Below are 17,932 nucleotides of genomic sequence, written 5' to 3' on the forward strand. Positions count from 1 at the left end.
GCTCTTCTTGGCTATAAATTAGGAATTATAGCTAAGTAATGTATTTGTTATTAATATGGTACAAAATTAATCCAGAAAAAATATTAAACATTAAAGCGCTTGTGGGTTCCCGATCACATCCTTTAAAGTGCATGTTCTCTCTCTGCATGCATTTGGAGAACCTACATTTTTTTAGGTGTAAATGTTGTGTGTGTGTGTGTGTGTGTGTCGTTGTTTGTTCCCTGATGGACTGGTGACCTACCCAGAATGCACCCTGCATTGGCACATTGCTGATGAGACGAGCTCTGAAGACTCTAATTTGGATAGAGTGACATAGATGGTGGTATAGAAGGTGGATGAATCGGACATTATCTTTAAAATACTATGATTTGACAAGGGCAGCAGTCGTAGTAGTAGTAGCATCAACCATAACGCGCGGTCTCCTCCACGAGAGGCGCTCGTGCTCGTGCTGTCTCATTCTGATCGAGCCAATCAGCGGCGCGAGACTACAGCTCTCCTGTTATCGCGAGAGCTCGACCCTTCCTTTTCCCTTTCCGCTCTGAGCCCAAGATGGTAGGTAACGCTAGCTGGAAATTTAAAGCTCGATAGTTTGATTATCCATCGCAATCCTCCGAGTTTAACTGTCTGATCTACCGAATAAGAACACTCACATGTTGTAATCATGACTTAAGTTCCAACCTGGGTGTTATTTAGTGTATATTGGCCACGCTAATCATGTTAGCTTAGGTTCTTTTGAAGCGATACCGGTGGCGTCCGGACAGCCCCGTTGAGCCTTCATGATAATCAAACGACTGTTTAAAATGTCTCTAATACTCAGCTTGGTGTTAATTATGTCGTTTTTGGGGTCAATGAATATTTTAGAGCGTTATGTAGTTAAGAATTCTGTTCGAGTGTGAGTTTTGCACCGCCTATGCTAACAGCTAGCTCTGTAATGTCAACGTGTGAATGGGCCACTGCTCCTTCACACACTGCTGAGATTATAAGTATTATCTGTTTCACATTTAAGGGTAAACTTTTAACGTAGAGACTGATTTGGATGTGAAAGCGTAGAATTTTGGTACCGAATGCTGAATCTGAAGACCGCCTGTGCTGATTGTACATTTGTTACTTTGTAAATAAAAGTTTTTCTTATCTTTTTAAGGGAGTTGACATCAGACACAACAAGGACCGCAAGGTTCGCAGGAAGGAGCCAAAGAGCCAGGATATCTACCTGAGGCTCCTGGTCAAGGTGAGCAGTTCTTGCATCTTAAGTAGTGGCACACGTGTCTCCTGTTTATGCTGTTCTTCCAGTCTGTATTCTTGATGGTGTGATTTTGTGCGTGTGTTTGACTGTTGCCTGGCCTTCTTGATGCAGCTGTACAGGTTCCTCGCTCGTCGCTCAAATGCTCCCTTCAACAAGGTGATCCTGAGGAGGCTGTTCATGAGCAGGACTAACAGGCCTCCCCTCTCCATCTCCCGTCTGGTCAGTCCCATTTCATGTAGCCAACCTTGAATTTGTAATGTTCGTTACTGTGACTAAATGAAACAAAGGATGTTTCTGTGCTCAGGAGTAGAGCTGCTGTCAAGACCTACATTGCTATGTAGAGTGTATTTTGCTGAGACTATTTCATGTTAGAAATGCATCGAATTGTATCAATGGCAACTGATTTCTGAAGAAATTCTGTTTCGAATATTGGGTGATGCATTTACAGCGTGACATTGGCTTTTTTGCCCCACTTGTCGTTGGTGATCAGATACCAATGCAATTATTGATCTGTTTTTGAAATGACAGTTAAAACAAGGAGAAAGTGTTTTTTAGGTTTTTTTTGAGTACAAAAAAAAACCTTGGTTCAAATGTTATTCCCAGTATTTTTGCTTCATTCCTGCATAATACGTTTTTGCTGTAAGTATTTCTTCCTAAAAGCGAAGCTTCGTTTTACATTTGCAAACTCTTTGCCGATTGAGCCTATTCCACATCAGACCATCTTATTCTTAACCTGATGATCTCAGATCAATGGATTGACACATTTTTTCATGTTCAGAGGTCCCAAATGAAGGCTATAAGCAAAGTGCGCATAGTTCCGTGACAGTTAAGATGATTACTGCCTTGCCGTTTAACTTCCTGGTTGTTATTGCCTTAAACACTGACACTGTGGGAAAAATATAGTGTTGTGTCAAATCTATCTCGCTTTTTCTACACTGTGCTGTCAGTTTAACAAATGTTTTTCATGCAAACTGGATACACCTTGTGTATGCGATTGCATTGCCAGTTAAAAAAGTTCTTGCTTTGCCAACAGATTCGTAAGATGAAGCAGCCCGGCCGTGAAAACAGAACTGCAGTTGTTGTGGGAACCATCACTGATGACGTCAGGATTCAGGATATCCCCAAACTCAAGGTAAAAAGAAGTCAGCCACTGTTAATCTTTGTGAAAGACCTCTACCTTTTTTTACCCGAACATTGAGCCTGTGGGCTGTCTCTGAAGAAATTGTCGTGCTTCTTAATCCACAGGTCTGCGCTCTGAGGGTAACTGACGGTGCCCGCCGCAGGATCCTGAAGTCAGGGGGTCAGGTGATGACCTTTGACCAGCTGGCTTTGGCTTCTCCTAAGGGACAAGGCACAGTGCTGCTGTCAGGTAAATACATATTTTGATTTGTTCCGTTCAGTTTGAGAAGTGCCGAAAAGGTGAGAGCGCTGTTTAAAAACCTATCTTACAGGAAGACGTTTCTCCTGCCATGTTTTTGAGTGATTGTTTACAAACTTGATTAAAAACTGGGGGAGCTCTCCTCTTAAAAACCACTGAAATTCATGGTCCTCTGATTGGAAATGTTCTGTTTGGCCTGCATCTTTTCTCGACGTGTTCATATTAATGACAGTTGATTTGTTGCTCACTTTTCTAGTTGAAATCGGTGTGCTTGTCACTGCGTAGACATAGGAAATAGATTTTGCCCAATATTTTTATTCTTGATCCAGTAAAACTACATCATGGTTATCAATTACCAGCAGCACTGTGCTGATAAAGACTATGAATTAGTGGAAGTTCTCAGCACTTTGCTCATGTTGCAGCACTCAAAATACTTCAGGGTCTCAGTTTAAATCAGCCAAATTCACAGGACTGTATTGTGAACAATAAAATGGTTTACACCTCATTGTTACACTGTGGTGTCACACGGTTTCATTTTGGAGTGCTAACATTGTAATATAAATTCAACATTTCCATCTTTTTTGGTTTTTAGAACTCTGTAGCAGGTAAATCAGCTTTACATGTCCAGTTAAATGCATTGAAAATGTTTGAGTGTTGTGTTAATTGGTCAAAGAACTTGATTTAACAGATGTCAATTGATAACTTTCTGCCCACGATATTATTTTAGTGACTAATCTGTGATGTTTCTGTCTTTCAGGACCCCGCAAAGCCAGAGAGGTGTACAGGCACTTCGGAAAAGCTCCTGGAACTCCTCACAGCCATACCAAGTACGTACATACTGACTGGTGCTTTTGTTGAAACCAAAGACTCTTCGGGCCCTTTCACAGCAGCTCTGTAAAATCTGGATTTTACATCAAATCAGGACTTTCTGGGGAAAATACTCATTTATGCATGTTTGAAAACTCACCTGAAGTCAGTTTCTAACTCTTTCTTTGTGTCTGCTTCTTCAGACTCGCACTGTCATTTTTTTTTTTTTTTTTTTATTTATTTATTTATTTATTTTTTTTTTTTTGCTATTCAGATGTATTGTGCTCCACATGACTTCCTCTTACTGCAGCTGTTCAATAGTCCGACAGTCAGCTTCGAGACTGAGCAATTTCAGGGGTCCAGAGTTCACCTCAAAGATCTGTTTCTGAGTTCAGCGGAGCTTTCTAAAATGCATAAATTAGTATTTTCCCATGAAGTCCTGATTTGGTCTAAGACCCAGATTTTACACGGCTGCTCTTAAAAGGCCCTTAAATGACTGACATCAAAGGGCTGTAGAATGAGGGACACTGGGTTTGCTGTTCATTCATTTTGGAGTTGGTGTGTATAAAATTATGGGCTCATCTGCTGCATGGTTGTGCTATGAAATTAGACCAAAAAAAGCACGATTTTATGTTTAAAGCCCTAATACTTGAATACTTGGACCCGAATCATATCATCTGGGTTTTGATTTAGCTCCTCCTTTTTCTCTTTAGTATCATATAAGCTACATAAAATGATAGTTGAACAAATTAAGCTATGGGAGAGCTTTTTCTTTAATGAGGAGTCCAAACCTCTGCCTCCTGTGAGTTCCATCAATGTTTCACTATTTCTGCTCTGCCCATTATAAGGTAGTTTTAACTGATCGGAACCTTCCTTTGAGGGTGTCGATGTGAAATTGGCAGTCAAAAGTGCGGTCTACCAGCCAGAATCATCTGATCTGGTGCTGTACACATGTTGACCTGCTCAGTCACGCCATCAGAACGTTTATATTGCATACAGACCCGTTGATAACAAAGCCGCTGTCAAAAAGCTACTAGATTGCAGTTAAGAAGACGCAGAGACAGAGGAGGTCCTGCTGATCAACAGATTTGTCAGGAAGCTGCTGGGACTGTGAGACACTTTGTTTACCGCTGCGTCCTGTTGACGTCACTGCGTGGATGACCGCGGCTCTTTATTGTGATTCGATCCCTCCGAATTCCAAGGAGTCAGTGACAAATTGCCTTTACCGGTCAGTTCGAGTGTGAGAATAGAGAAAGTGCGACTCACAGTGGACAAAATAAGAACAGCAGGTTGTTTTATTGAAAACGTGAAGTTGATGTCTTTATATTTTCCACACTTTATACTTTGACCCTCTTGTACTAAAACTGTTGCAGAGGAAGATTGATTTGGTTCTTTTTTAGCTTAGCTGTCAGATAATCAATCAAAAGTTACTTATCTGTGTATGAATACAAGTTTATTGGGGGGGTGGGGGGGGAGTGTTATTTCCTCATGTTTGTGTGAAATATTTGAGCTCTGAGTCTGATCTGTCACCATAGCTGGATGGTGATTCACAGGATGTTGTGAATACCTTTCCATGAGAGGTTGTTTTCAAATCCCTAATCAAATGCATTACAGGTGTTGTTATTGAATTACAATCCTTTTATGTATATATAATCAACCAGACTGATGGAACTGGGGCTGGTATGAGGGTAAAGAAATGCAGTGTGTCTTGCCGAAGGTTAAAGCTTTGTCTTTCTTTGTTTTCAGGCCCTATGTCCGCTCCAAGGGCAGGAAGTTCGAGAGAGCCCGTGGTCGCAGAGCCAGCCGTGGCTACAAGAACTAATCCACGTTTTTGTTTATCATGCCTTCTGTCAGAAATAAAAGATTGGCTGTAGAAATGAATTGTCTTGTGCTTTGTTTTTAATACTTTTCAACAAACACCCTAAACTGGCTTTTCTATTTAAGTCAGCTTCTGTAAATAAACCAGGATGTTGACTAATGGGGGGTAAGTGCCCCCCCAATCTTTGAGCAAAATTTAAAGTATGAGGGATTCTTTTGATCAGCGTTTATCGGCCGGCTGATAACAAATGGCCTGGCAGGAAGCGCTGCTCTGTCAATGATTGGAGAATGCGGGTGGGTGTTGCGGTGCTTTCCTTATCGTCATTGGGTTTCCTCTCCGCCGCTCAGAGCTGCTGCTGCGTCTCCAGACACTTCCTGAGCCGAGCACCGAGCCGCCGCTATATCACAGCACAGCGGCTATCTGTCGTCGAGAGCGGGGGGACAAGATGAGGTAATGCCGCCTTCTCCGTGGCTTCTGTTGCACCGTAATGGACCTTTTAGTGACCGTGTTCTCCCCGGGCAGAGGTTAAAGTGGGGAAAACGTGTTGTTTTCGCGTCGGTCGTGCTGCTGGAAGCACATAACGCCCGCTAGCTAAGCATGTCTGCTAACTTTGGTATGCCATTAAACCAGGTGGGAAGTCTCAACGGGACGTGTCAAAGTGTAACATTTCAGTTTTATCGTGGCGTGGGCGAACCATGGTAGAAATTTGAAATTTTAACTCGGGATATTGCAACTGGCTTGGACTTGGGCTACACGTTTACTAGCAAACTGCTAACCGATGCTAACTGTCGCCGCTGTGTTGCGTCTGTCACTTTACAGCAGCCGCCGTCTCTGAAAACCATTCCCTCCTTTTCGTATATGACTCAAACTGCTCCCTGCAGCATCAAACTCCTTCATCTCCTTCAGGATCGACAGCGTTTAATAAAAACGTCTTCGTGGCTTAACTGCGGCGTAGCTGTTAACACACAGCTAAAGTTAGCTTGCTAACAGGCTGGAGTATCGATTAAAGTTTAGCAGTGTGGCACAGCTTTGACATTTGATCATGACTGCTAATAAACAAATAGTTTACTGTCCTACTAAAAAATCCCCTCAGTTCAGAGTGTTTTGTCGGTGACACTTAGACCAAAAATACCCCGAAGTCACCCAACAGGAGCCTCATTGTGTGGGGGAGACAGAATTAGCCTGTTATTATTTCTGGGTGTCCCCGCCCTGCATTTCAAGGACGTAAGGTGCAACAATGGGCATCGGTGAGGTGCTTTTCTGTGGGTGAGCTTTATCAGGACAGGACATCAGCCAAGTATTGATTTTGTCTGCACGACGGCTTGCATAATGTTTCCTGCCTCTTAGAAAGATGTGAGGACATTAATAACAGTTGAAAGATAAAAAGTCCCGCGGTGCCACTAAAGTACTTAATTGTAATGATCAGGCCACTGTAGACTGGACATCTGTAATGAAAATGCTTTCATTGTTTGGAGTTTTCCATTGTATTCTGTGTGCTAGTTTTTGAGCTGACGTATTATGATCCTCTTTTTTTTTTCATTAGGAAAGTGTGACACAGCTAAACTGTGCATATTGTGAAAGCTGTTATATTCTGTAATCTCTATGTCAGCGATTTCAGACAGACGGAATGATAAGACAAATTTCAAAAGAGATGCTGTGTCCCTGCATTCAAACCAGACAACAATACAGAATACTAATTGTGGTTACACATTTTAAACTCATTCAGTCAAATTCAAGTGGAACAAAAGAGAATATTGTGGTTCTTTCCGTGCAACCTTTCATCCAAATGAAAGTGGTGCCTCAGCAATGCGGTCCAAGATGCGTGACTCTGAGTCACCGTGTGCTTGAGTTCTGACGTACCTTTGGTCAAAAGGGACGAGATGGATCTCGTATTGCTTCACCTTGTATCTGTAATCTCTTCCTCTTATCGTCGCGCTTCTTCTCTGAACTAGCTGCAGAAGTCTAATGCAAAGTAACTTTTTCTTACACAAGAAAATCCATTCACAGTGTAATCCCATTTATTGGGTGAGGTTTTTTTTTGTAGCCACTTCCTGTAAACATTCGATTTGAGACTCACTTGAAATCAATTTCACACTGGACTGTGACTCACTTGACGACTGTTGTCGTCGCTTGTCCTCACACAGGAACAAAGATCTTTGGGAGGGAACGTGAGGCTCCACTCGCAGACGTAAAGATGACATAAACTAAGGATCTGCCTGGAACTGTCTCCCCGTTTGTCTTTTGTTTCTGTTTTTATTTTTGTTCTTGTTGTATTTAGTTTTTCTTGTTGCCCCACCTGTCTTACCAAGTGTATCAGTAGTTTTACTCGGATGAATTGTTAATGTATCGCACTACTGTGTAAGGGACTGGCCTCTTCACTCCTCTTGTCTGCCTCCCATTTATCGCTGAGATTCGAGATAGCAATAGAGGTATCAAAGGTCTTGACAAATCTGCACTTATCATATCTACATGGAATTAATTACAGCACTTTCCATGCAACAGACTTTACAGAAATCCTTTCCTGTGCATTAATTTAATTTAATTGTTGTTGCCTCCTTGTTCAAGCAAGGTGTGTTGACTTTTTTTGTTCATACTTAAAATGGATCATTTTTAATGCAACTAAGTTTCACTTTTGTCTTTTTGTGTAATTATTTAAAGATTTGTTGTTATTGTCAAGTAGCTGCTTAGCTGCCTTATATTGCTCTCAGTATAGGTGGCATCAAGTTTAAATGTCAACTTATTTTTATACATATGCAATCTTTGTGAAGAACACTTTTGTTTGTTTAAATGACTGATTTTACATCTTGAAACTCTATTGTCTTTGAATATGTTGAAGTATTTCCCATCCACCTATCGGCTGGCAGCAGACTGTAGAAGCTCTTCAGATCAAACTGTGATGGGAGTTTTCCAACTGTGACCCTGAAATGACTGAAACTTAGTGGTTCCATTTCACCGGAGGATTACGCAGAAAAACAGGAGGTTTGAACTGGAACTAGTTCTTTTTTGCTTTGAAATGAAGAAACATATCTGAAAGGGACAAGTAAGAACCAAGCGTGTTTGTTTTTTTGTGACTTTGCGAGCACCGAACAGAACAACTGATTTTTAAGAGATTTTAATTTTCCCGAAGAGCGGCCAGACGACTGACACTCTTCCAGCCTGGGACCGTCGGAAACCATCACGTAAAGTCGGTCCGGCCGATAAACTTCCCCCACATTGAGCAGTGAAGATGCGATCCCCGGAACCGTCCTCGCCCTCCCCGGCAGAAGCCCTCCTTCACGGCCAGTTCGTCAGCTGGGGGTCCGGCGGCGGCAGCAACAATAACAGCTGCCCCAACAGCCCCGGCGGTCCGGGAGGGCTCTCCCCCGCCGCCTCCCCGACCCCGGCGCCGTCGTCCAACTACGCCTTGACCCTCACTCACACCCACATACACGTCCAGCGCCTGTCGCCGCGGCCGGGGAAAGAAGCCCGCCTCCTGCTGCCCCTGTCGGAGCTGGTGGGGTGCAGCTGCCCCCGGGCCCCCGCCCCCCCTCTGCTGGTGCTGTACTGGTACCCGCCGGGAAAACGGCGGAAAGGAGTGTCTCGGCGCCGGCAGGTGAGGGCCTACCTGGCAGAGAGCAGGCCCGAGGCCGAGCGGTGGTCGGCTGCCGTGCAGTGTCTGCTCAGGGGGGTGACCGTCACTGCTGACACAGGTGAGTTTGTTCCAGCCGCCGCTGCTTCCTTCATGTTGTGAAATCTGATGATTCCATTATCCTGTGTGACGTCAGCGCATTTCTTGAACGAAATGGAATGGATGGATAAGGGTTTTACTTTGTCTGACCTTTCTTTTAGTCACGGTTTCCTGTTGACTGCAGACAGCATCGTAATGAGGCTTTATTCCACGTTCGATTTATGTCCCCTTTGTATATGCTTACTAAGTTTAGCTTAATGTCATAGCGACCTAAGATCTCTCTGTAATGTGCAGCAGGTTGAGGTCACAAGTGGTTTCCTGAACGGCTCAGCGTTTTATTGGTTAACAACAGAATGACAAAGAACAAAAGGAGATTAACACTAATACTTTTTAAGAGGCTGTGAGATTTAGTGTTTAATTTGTTGTTTGTTTCTCTTGACTATGTTCCCCTCTGTGGTTCATTTGTCTAAAACTTTTTTATTGTCCTTCCTCTTATCTGTCGTGCACACATGGCCTGTATCATTTGATGTCAAATGTGGAGACAGAGGGTGGGGCTCTCTTTCCCATTTGCAATACCCCCAGCCCGAGTTATCGACCTGATAGCCAGACCCCCGCTCACTGCCCACTTTCCAAGTGTGCGTTCTTTTGTTTGTTTTTTTTCCACTGTTACCAACACGTTCAGCTTTCCTTTCCTCCTTTTGTAGTTGTGCTTCTTTTTTTCTTGGAGCCTATTAGTGATCGCTCCAGTAGATCTCTGTCGTGTTGTAAACCCACCACATCACTGTCTCATTCCCCAACAGCAGCACAGCTCTCATCCTTTACTGCTTATTCCCAGTCTGCTCTGGCTTCATTCATAGCTCACTGAACCTTTCTGAACCACAGCCTGATTCGATTCTGTACTTCTTTTTTTTTTTTTTTATGCCACTGAACAGTTTAGCTGTGGTTTGTTGGTTTTTTTTTGCTGATTTACTTGATTGTGGTTTATTGCATAACCCCGGATTATTTGAGAGTGCAGCCATTCACTCGTGAAATCTATCTAGCATTTGACTGATTTATAGTCACTATAAATTTGATTGTACTATGCTATCAGATTTAGAAAGAAGAGATATGAGGATTCAACTACATTTGTTTTATTGCTTCTTCTCACCAATCGGCTGTATATATTATTTAACTCATTTTCAAAGCTTTTTTTTTTATCACCGTTGATGGCTCCTTCAGGAATTAAACAGATGTGCTCTTTATTTCTTAATTTCAATGATAAACTAAATAACAGCAAAGAGTGAAAAAGGTTATTTGAGGTGAAATAAAGGCATCTTAAATGGTTGAATGCTCTCAAAAGTCCGGGGTTAGTCAGCGCTGTAAAAACAGCTTAGCTTATGTCCTAGTTGGCTGCCTTTGTAAATGCAGTGGACCACCTCCTTAGTTAAGAATAAAAAAAAAAACGGTGCAGATCTTTACTTATTCATGCTCTCCCTTTTGTGTTTTCTGAACAGAATTTTCAAGAAGTCTGCTACCTCGACCCCGGCGACTACTGTTACTGGTCAATCCCTTCAGTGGAAGGGGCCAGGCCATGCAGTGGTGCCAGACTCACATTCTGCCAATGATAAGAGAGGCCAACATCAGCTACAACCTCATTCAGACAGGTAACAGGATCTGCAACAGAAGAAACCCAAACACCACTTTCATAATTTATCTTTTTTCTTTCCATTTAAGTTGATTTCATCCGCTCATCCTCTGTGTGCACGTGGTCGGCTCAGAGGAGACCAGTGGTTCATAATTGATGTGCTGTTCTTTAGCATGAAAATCGCTACGTTATAAAGCAGCAAAGAACTGTGTCTGTTTATGATCCATCACAAAGAAAAGATAGGATCATTTTAGTGTTTAGAGCAACTTTAAAATGAAGTTTTCCAATCAGAAGATATCAGAAGAATAATAGATTTGTTTGTCTTTTCTCAGAACGTCAGAATCATGCCAGAGAGCTCATCAGAGAGATTTCTCTCCCGGAGTGGGACGGCATCATTATCGTCTCTGGGGACGGCCTGCTGCATGAGGTGAGGCGCTTTCGTTTGAAGAGCAGGGTGGCATTAGGGGTGAAGTAAAGCAGTAGTTGGTTTATCCTGAATTATTTCTACTTTTTTTTTTTAAATTACACTTCATTGTCCACCAGTGTGATGTTTCTATAATTTCTGTGTAATGTCACTTTAGGTCATTAATGGCCTGATGGAGCGCCCAGATTGGGAACAAGCAATAAAAACACCGGTCGGCATTCTACCCTGCGGCTCTGGGAATGCCCTGGCTGGCTCCATCAACCACCACGCAGGGTGAGTGTGTCTCTTATTTATAGCTGTAAATCGTGAGTCTTCTGTGACTGAAAAAAAACAACCTTCACAGCTCTAAACTGGACAGCTTCACATCTCAGTTTATACCTTGAAGCAGAGTTCTGAATTTCATCTGCCTATGTTTTGTGTGTGTCATTTAAATAATACAAAACACACCAGTGAACATTCAGAGGCCGTCGATATTTCCCTTCCTCTAAAGAAAGCAGAAGACTGTCTTGCACTTTTGTTTTTTACAGGTCAAACTTTATTAATGAGATGCTGTTGCTGGTGTTTTCTGTCTCCGTCAGGTATGACATGTGCCTTCGTGAGCCTCTCCTCCTGAACTGCTGCTTTCTGCTCAGCCGGGGCGGCGTCCGGCCCATGGATCTGGTCTCTGTGACGACCAGCCCGGCTCCCTCGAACAACAGCCGCGCTGCAGCACCCAGGAGACTTTTTTCCTTCCTCTCTGTCGCCTGGGGCTTTGTGTCCGATGTGGACATTGAGAGCGAGAGGTGATTGCGTACTTGCATGAGTTGTTGGGTTATTAAAGCAGAAGTGATGATTCATTTATGAGACATAACCCAGCCTTTTGAGGGGAAAAAAAAATCAGACATTCATTTGAAATGTGTGATTCTTCCAGGTACCGTGGCCTGGGCTCAGCTCGCTTCACCCTGGGCACCTTGGTGCGAATTGCTTCTCTGCGATCCTACAAAGGTCGTCTGTCCTACCTGCCTCCCTCCATGGTCGCCACGTCGCCAGATGCCACACCTCCCCCACCCAGGAGGCCGCTCTCCCGCAGCATCACCGAAGGCCTCGAGGGCTTCTGTCGAACACCCATCCATCGCACCTGCTCCGACATGGGCATCAGTGAGCAGAGGAGTCTCCGGAGAGGCGAGGGAGAGAGGGAGAAAGAGGAGAGGCAGAGGGAAAGGGAGAGAAGAAGGGAGAGAGCCAGGGGAGGAGGGACTGGTGTGGTAAGGGCAAGCAGCTTGGCAGAAGACAGAGAGAGGGAGGGGGAGATGGAGATGGAGGCAGAGGAAGAGAAGTCGGGGACCTGCTCGGAGAGGTCAGGAACAAGTTCGGAATCAAATGAGAGAGAGGAGTGCCTCATGGGGAGGGAGGACAGGTTATCGAGGATTAAGGATGAAGGGGAGGAACAGGGAACGATCGAGCAAGACTCTGGCGAGATGGAGGACGAGGAAGAAGACCTGGGGAAGGATGGGGAGGGCAGCGGGGGTTCGATGGAGGGGGAGGGAGTGTTGCATGCTAGAGAGCTGGGAGATAGCTATGGCGTGGACATGGGGCGGGAGGCGGATGAAGAGCCAGACGACCAGGATGAGCTTCTCCAAACCAGGCAAGCATTAAGAAAGAACTCCGCCCCTTCCAGCCAGATCGCCAACGCTCTGTTCAGCCAGCCCCTCAGTCAGCAGGTGGAGTCAGATTCCGGTACCTCGTTTGGGGACGAGGACATGGACTTGAATGGGACGTACTATCAGAAGGAACCTTACCCACTGGACGTTGCTCGGGAGCGAGCCCTCACCATCTCCTCGCCCTTTCGCCACTCTCCTTTCTCCTACAAGCCCAAGAACTTGGACCAAAACCAAAACGCCTCCCGGCCGAGGCCCCTGTCACTCCTCCAACACTCCCACTCAAACTCACTCCCTCCTAAACTCCCCTCCCTCTCCCTGTCTCTGTCACCCACGCCTCCATCCTCCCCTTCTTGCGCATCCCCACACGCTTCATCCTACCTCACCCCCCGTCCGAATACCCCGAGCTCCAGCTCGCCGTCCCCCTGTTTACGCACGCCGTCCTCTTCTTTTAACTTTGATATTGCTGAACCAGCAGGACCGCTCAAGAACCGTCCATTTGTCTCACTGCCTTTAAATCTACCAAGAGATGACTTGTTACCGCCCCTCGACCAGCCCCTCCCCACAAGAGACTGGGTCACCATCGAAGGGGACTTCGTCCTCGTCCTCGCCCTTTATCAGACCCACCTCGGGGCCGACCTCCACGCTGCACCCCAGGCCAGGTTCGACGACGGGCTGATCCACCTGACCTTCGTGCGGGCGGGGATCTCCAGAGCCACACTACTGAGACTGTTCTTCGCCATGGAACGAGGAACCCACCACTCCGTCAGCTCGCCGTACGTGAGCCACGTCAGCTGCAGGGCCTTCAGACTGCAGCCTCTGTCCGCACGGGGAACGCTCACCGTGGATGGAGAACTCGTCCCCTACGGGCCTCTGCAGGCGCAGGTCAGAAAACACTGATGGCTCTCTTTATACACTCTCTTGCCTTTATTGTCTCACTGCATTGAAATCCTTAAGAAATGAGGAACTTTTGTTCAGCATTGGTTTTAATATGTAGAAATATTTTCATAAATCAGCTTTGAATCAACCATTCTTATCAGTAATTATCATGTTTTTTAATTATTTATTCACCTTAGGACTTATTATAATGGTTTCTTTTGGCCTTCCTGTTTCAGGTTCATCCTTCCATGGCCCGTCTCATAGTCGGAGATTCAGGAGTGAAGATCACCAGATTCTGATTCAGGGAATGGTTGAATTGATTGACATATCAGCAGTCTACTGAATTACATCATATCTATGTTGCCATCGACACTCTATGAGAGAGGTTGAGATACTTAACGTAGCCAGAACAGCAGAAACTGCTTTTCTAGGGATTAATGAAAGGGATAACCCACCGAGCCACGCATCATTGGAGCATGACTGCAGGGATTATTAGCGAATTTGAAAATGGATGAGAAATGCGCCTCATTGCACAGCTGCAGGATTACGCTCGGGGAGCGTACCCTGACAAGCATGAAAAACTGCACAGCCCGGGATAATAAGAGGGAAAAACAATCGAATGTTTATGGTTTCGTTTGTGCAGATAGTGCATGTGTTGGATGTATACGTAGTAGTATGCATGCAGAGACGCACTGCCTGATTTTTTTTTATTTTTTATTTTTTTTGCCTTACAATGAGAGTGAGGGAATCAGCCTAAATTCACAGAAAGTTGTTTTCTAAGCTCGACATCTTACAGACTTAACAATGAGATTAAATCGTGCCAGTTCTCGATGAAAATTCACCCCTCTCGCTGTCTAAGTGTTTGAATAGAAAAGCTGAACTCCCTCAGAGGATTGCCTTATCTGCACTGTACATTACAGTTGTACCTTTGCCCTCTTGTCTGAAGACGCAAAATCTTAACCTCTGTCCACCTATCAGAGTCCACCCTCCACATGAAAAACAAAGCTGTTCTTATAAATTCAGAGATACTGGTAAAAGCCACCTACCTAATGTTGTCTTTAAGCATGCTACATAGCCACTGTTCACTGTCAGTGGAGGAAAATGCAGTCGTCAAGTGTTTGCTTGCTCATGCAAGTGATTCAGCGCAGGGCAGCCAGATGAAGCTTTTTGTGTTATTAGTAGAAACAATGGGGCCGTTGAACGGTGACCATCACTGACATTTTTATGTAATCTGCCTGTTTTTCTTAGCCAATGGATGCACGAAGACGATATCAGTGATGTCAGTTTTTGTAGCATATTGAACATAAATTGTCTGAACAAAGCAAGCTTTTTATGCCAGTGCTTTTAGCCTGTTCGTTTCCAGAAAATCTCAGAATCACAGCCTTAGGCCTCAGCACTATTTAGTGTCTACAATACGTCACTTGTCTCTGAGTAACCATCTTTCAAAGTGTAATTAGAAGACATTACTTGCCTCAGATAAGGTGTAAGTAGTGCATTTATTTTGCACAAAACTGGAGTTGAGACAGCACAGAGAATCACAACACTAGAATGCATAACATATTTTAGCTACGGCCTAAAGAGTAACACTGAGTCAGACACTTAGTTCCAAGAAGTGAATGCACTAGAATTTGGAGCCAACTCCAGCTACTAATACATGGATTTCATGACATTCATTGCCTGGAATTAGCTACATGTTGGTATTTGAACCCTCATAGCTTTCAGAAAGTGTAACTGACTTTTGACAAAATCATTTAGAAACTTTAAAAACCTGCTGCAGAGTTGAACAGGGACACGCAAACAACTAAAGTCCAGCCGAGCCGCAGTGTCAGATCACATATTGGAACATGAGATCATTTGGTTGAAAACAACACAAAAAAACACAGTTGAGAATTAACCAGCAGCATCCAGCACCGACTTGTGAAGAAAGTGAATGTCAGGGCTGTGAAATATTTGAGAATTAAAGAAAAAAAAAAAGATGCGATCCTAAATGAAACCAACCAGTGTCCTGAATGGGGAATTATTGTGTTGTAGAAATGAATTTTTTGATGATAAAACTTGCTGATATACTCAGTCTTGACAAAGTGTAAATCATTAGCATGTGCAATGCACCAATCAGTGAGACCACGTGCCAACTGCTTGGGCCATCATCGACTTACTGTAACGTCTCGGTCATGCCTGGACAAATCAATGCCTTTGTGAAATAAAGCCTGTAAATTCTGGCTGTTGATCATGAACTGTTTAAACCTGACTGCAGAACAAAAAAACAAAAGAAAAACAGTAAAACTTTTGCTTACCAGGCTTTTTTTTTTCCTTTTCTGTCTTTATATTCTCTCATCCGAGGGCACTAAGCAAGTAGTCTACCACAATTACACTGCGCTTATATAGCTACAGAATGTGAATACACAATTTCAAATCAATTACCAAATAGGAGAGTTTACACCTTTATTGGAGTTTCATTGCCAAAACATTTCCTCTTGAAGTTCAAGAGCATGGTGATAGTTTACCTTCCTCAGCATTTTGTTGTGTATGGCCACAGCTGGGACCACGGTGTTATATACCTATTTGATATGATCATGTCGGGGGGTATGTGCCATCAATATTTCTGTAGTGGGCCGCCTGCAATGAAATTGTAATTATTACTAAAAACTGGAACTACATAGAATGTAAGTTAATAGTTAAAATGGGTTTGAATAAATGTAATTTCATGAGTTTGTCTGCAGCAAATCAAGTGCATTGGTTTTTCTTTTGCTGATATGTTGTCACACCTTATTCCTTCCACACTGGTTGCAGTCACAGTTCCGGCACACAGCCGGTCAAACATCCCGATGGGCCGCAGAGGTTTCAGTGGTTACATGTCACACTGACATGAGGTTCATACTCTTCGCATCACATGAATGCAAAATTTTAGGAAGTCTTTGAAGGTAAGTCATTTGATTTGTTTATGTGAGCTTGAGTGTGAACCGGTGGTAGTTTGTGGGGATCTCACAAAGCTTTCCATCAGTGCTTTTATCTGATAATATGAAAAGAAATAACCTAGAATGACTTCCACTGACAAAGTGCAGCTGCAGCCATGAGGTTACTATATTTTCACTGAAACTCACACCTATTACAACCTTTTCTTCACCTCATCTCACATCCTTTCATCACTTTTGAATAAGACTCCAAGATACTTGAATTCCTCTAACTGGGAAAGGCAAACCATCTTTATGAGAGAAACATGGAATCAAACTCGGAGGTGCTGGTTCACATTCCAACCACTCAGCGCTTTAGTTGGGTTTCACTTCATGGAGGTTTTGTGTGTCTTTGTAAGACACTTGATTCCTTGTTCAGTTGCTTCATGTAAATTTGCAGAAGCGATTGACCTTTTAGCTACACAGTTTTTTTGGATGTAGATTTGTCTTCAAATGATTCTGTCCCTTTTTGGCAGTTTGTCTCTTTTGTGCATTGTTACTTGTTCTGCATTGCTTTGCACAAGTTGTTTTATCTCTTAAGGTGATTTTCATCTCTTTATTGTAGATACATGCTTCTTTTAGCTATTTGTCTCTATTCTCTACTTTTAAATCATTTTGTGTGAATTTACAGAGGTTAAATGTATCTTTTTGTCACGTTATAGTGGTTTTGTTTTGGTATACGAGGGGGGACCCAAAAGTTTCCGGACTGATTCTATTAATAAAAAAATACAATGAATTTCCAACTTTGGCTAGATGTCGCTACAGGATAGCCTCATGCATAACTGTGCCAGGTTTGGTCTTCCCCCGTGATGCGGTCAGCTGACAGTCACTGTTTATGTTGACAGAGTGACACCCCGCTCTTCGATTTTTCAAGATGGCGGATATCCACGGATATGCGCTCTGTCAAAACATTTTGTTTTTTATTGGGAAAACAGCGGCAGAAACACTCACCATGTTGCAGACATTCTTTAAGAAGGATTCTTAAGGTGTCTGAGTGGTTTGGGCCCTTTAAGAGCGATCAGATTACATCACGAAGACCAGGCACGCAGAGGACAACAATGCACTTCCAGAACAGAGGAAAACGTCACAAAAACTGAAGAAGACGTCGTGGTAGATCCACGCAGGACTTTTGATGGCATTGCAGATCTGATGGGAGTGTTGTGGAGATCCAGACAGATGATCCTCAGGCGGTTATTAGAAGCAGTGAGACGAAGGCACCCGGAAATGGCCGCATCGTAGCAGACAGCAGACCACAGGACGCCCCGTTACGCACTGAAGTAGCACCAAATGTTGTGCGTAAAGCATATTTTTGGACTAAAACCGCGACCAGCCAGCCTCCCCACCGCCATATTCACCTGATCTGGCCCCAGACGACTGCTTTTTGTTGTCAAAGATGAAACTGGAGCGGCAGCGGAAAGGTAAGACAGGCATACAGGCGGGGGAGGGAAAATCGAAGTTCTATCTTTCCGGCACAGTTACGCACAGTCATGGCGACTCTTCTGA

General features: G+C 43.9%; 2 protein-coding genes across 2 annotated transcripts; both read left to right on the forward strand.

The window, feature by feature from the left end:
* The first annotated feature begins 473 nt into the window (after nucleotides 1–473).
* Nucleotides 474–5,309, forward strand: rpl18 (ribosomal protein L18). Its single transcript, XM_030103794.1, has 7 exons — nucleotides 474–552; nucleotides 1,142–1,228; nucleotides 1,355–1,462; nucleotides 2,277–2,375; nucleotides 2,489–2,612; nucleotides 3,379–3,448; nucleotides 5,175–5,309. Exons 1-7 carry the CDS (start codon nucleotides 550–552, stop codon nucleotides 5,248–5,250), a joined length of 567 nt encoding a protein of 188 aa, XP_029959654.1. The 5' UTR covers nucleotides 474–549; the 3' UTR covers nucleotides 5,251–5,309.
* A 264-nt stretch (nucleotides 5,310–5,573) lies between these two features.
* On the forward strand, nucleotides 5,574–15,734 carry sphk2 (sphingosine kinase 2). Its single transcript, XM_030103725.1, has 8 exons — nucleotides 5,574–5,697; nucleotides 7,392–8,936; nucleotides 10,408–10,557; nucleotides 10,871–10,965; nucleotides 11,120–11,235; nucleotides 11,541–11,744; nucleotides 11,873–13,484; nucleotides 13,715–15,734. Exons 2-8 carry the CDS (start codon nucleotides 8,474–8,476, stop codon nucleotides 13,775–13,777), a joined length of 2,703 nt encoding a protein of 900 aa, XP_029959585.1. The 5' UTR covers nucleotides 5,574–5,697; nucleotides 7,392–8,473; the 3' UTR covers nucleotides 13,778–15,734.
* Nucleotides 15,735–17,932: the final 2,198 nt, after the last annotated feature.

This window comes from Salarias fasciatus, chromosome 11 (genome assembly GCF_902148845.1).
Source record: "Salarias fasciatus chromosome 11, fSalaFa1.1, whole genome shotgun sequence".
NCBI lineage: Eukaryota > Metazoa > Chordata > Actinopteri > Blenniiformes > Blenniidae > Salarias > Salarias fasciatus.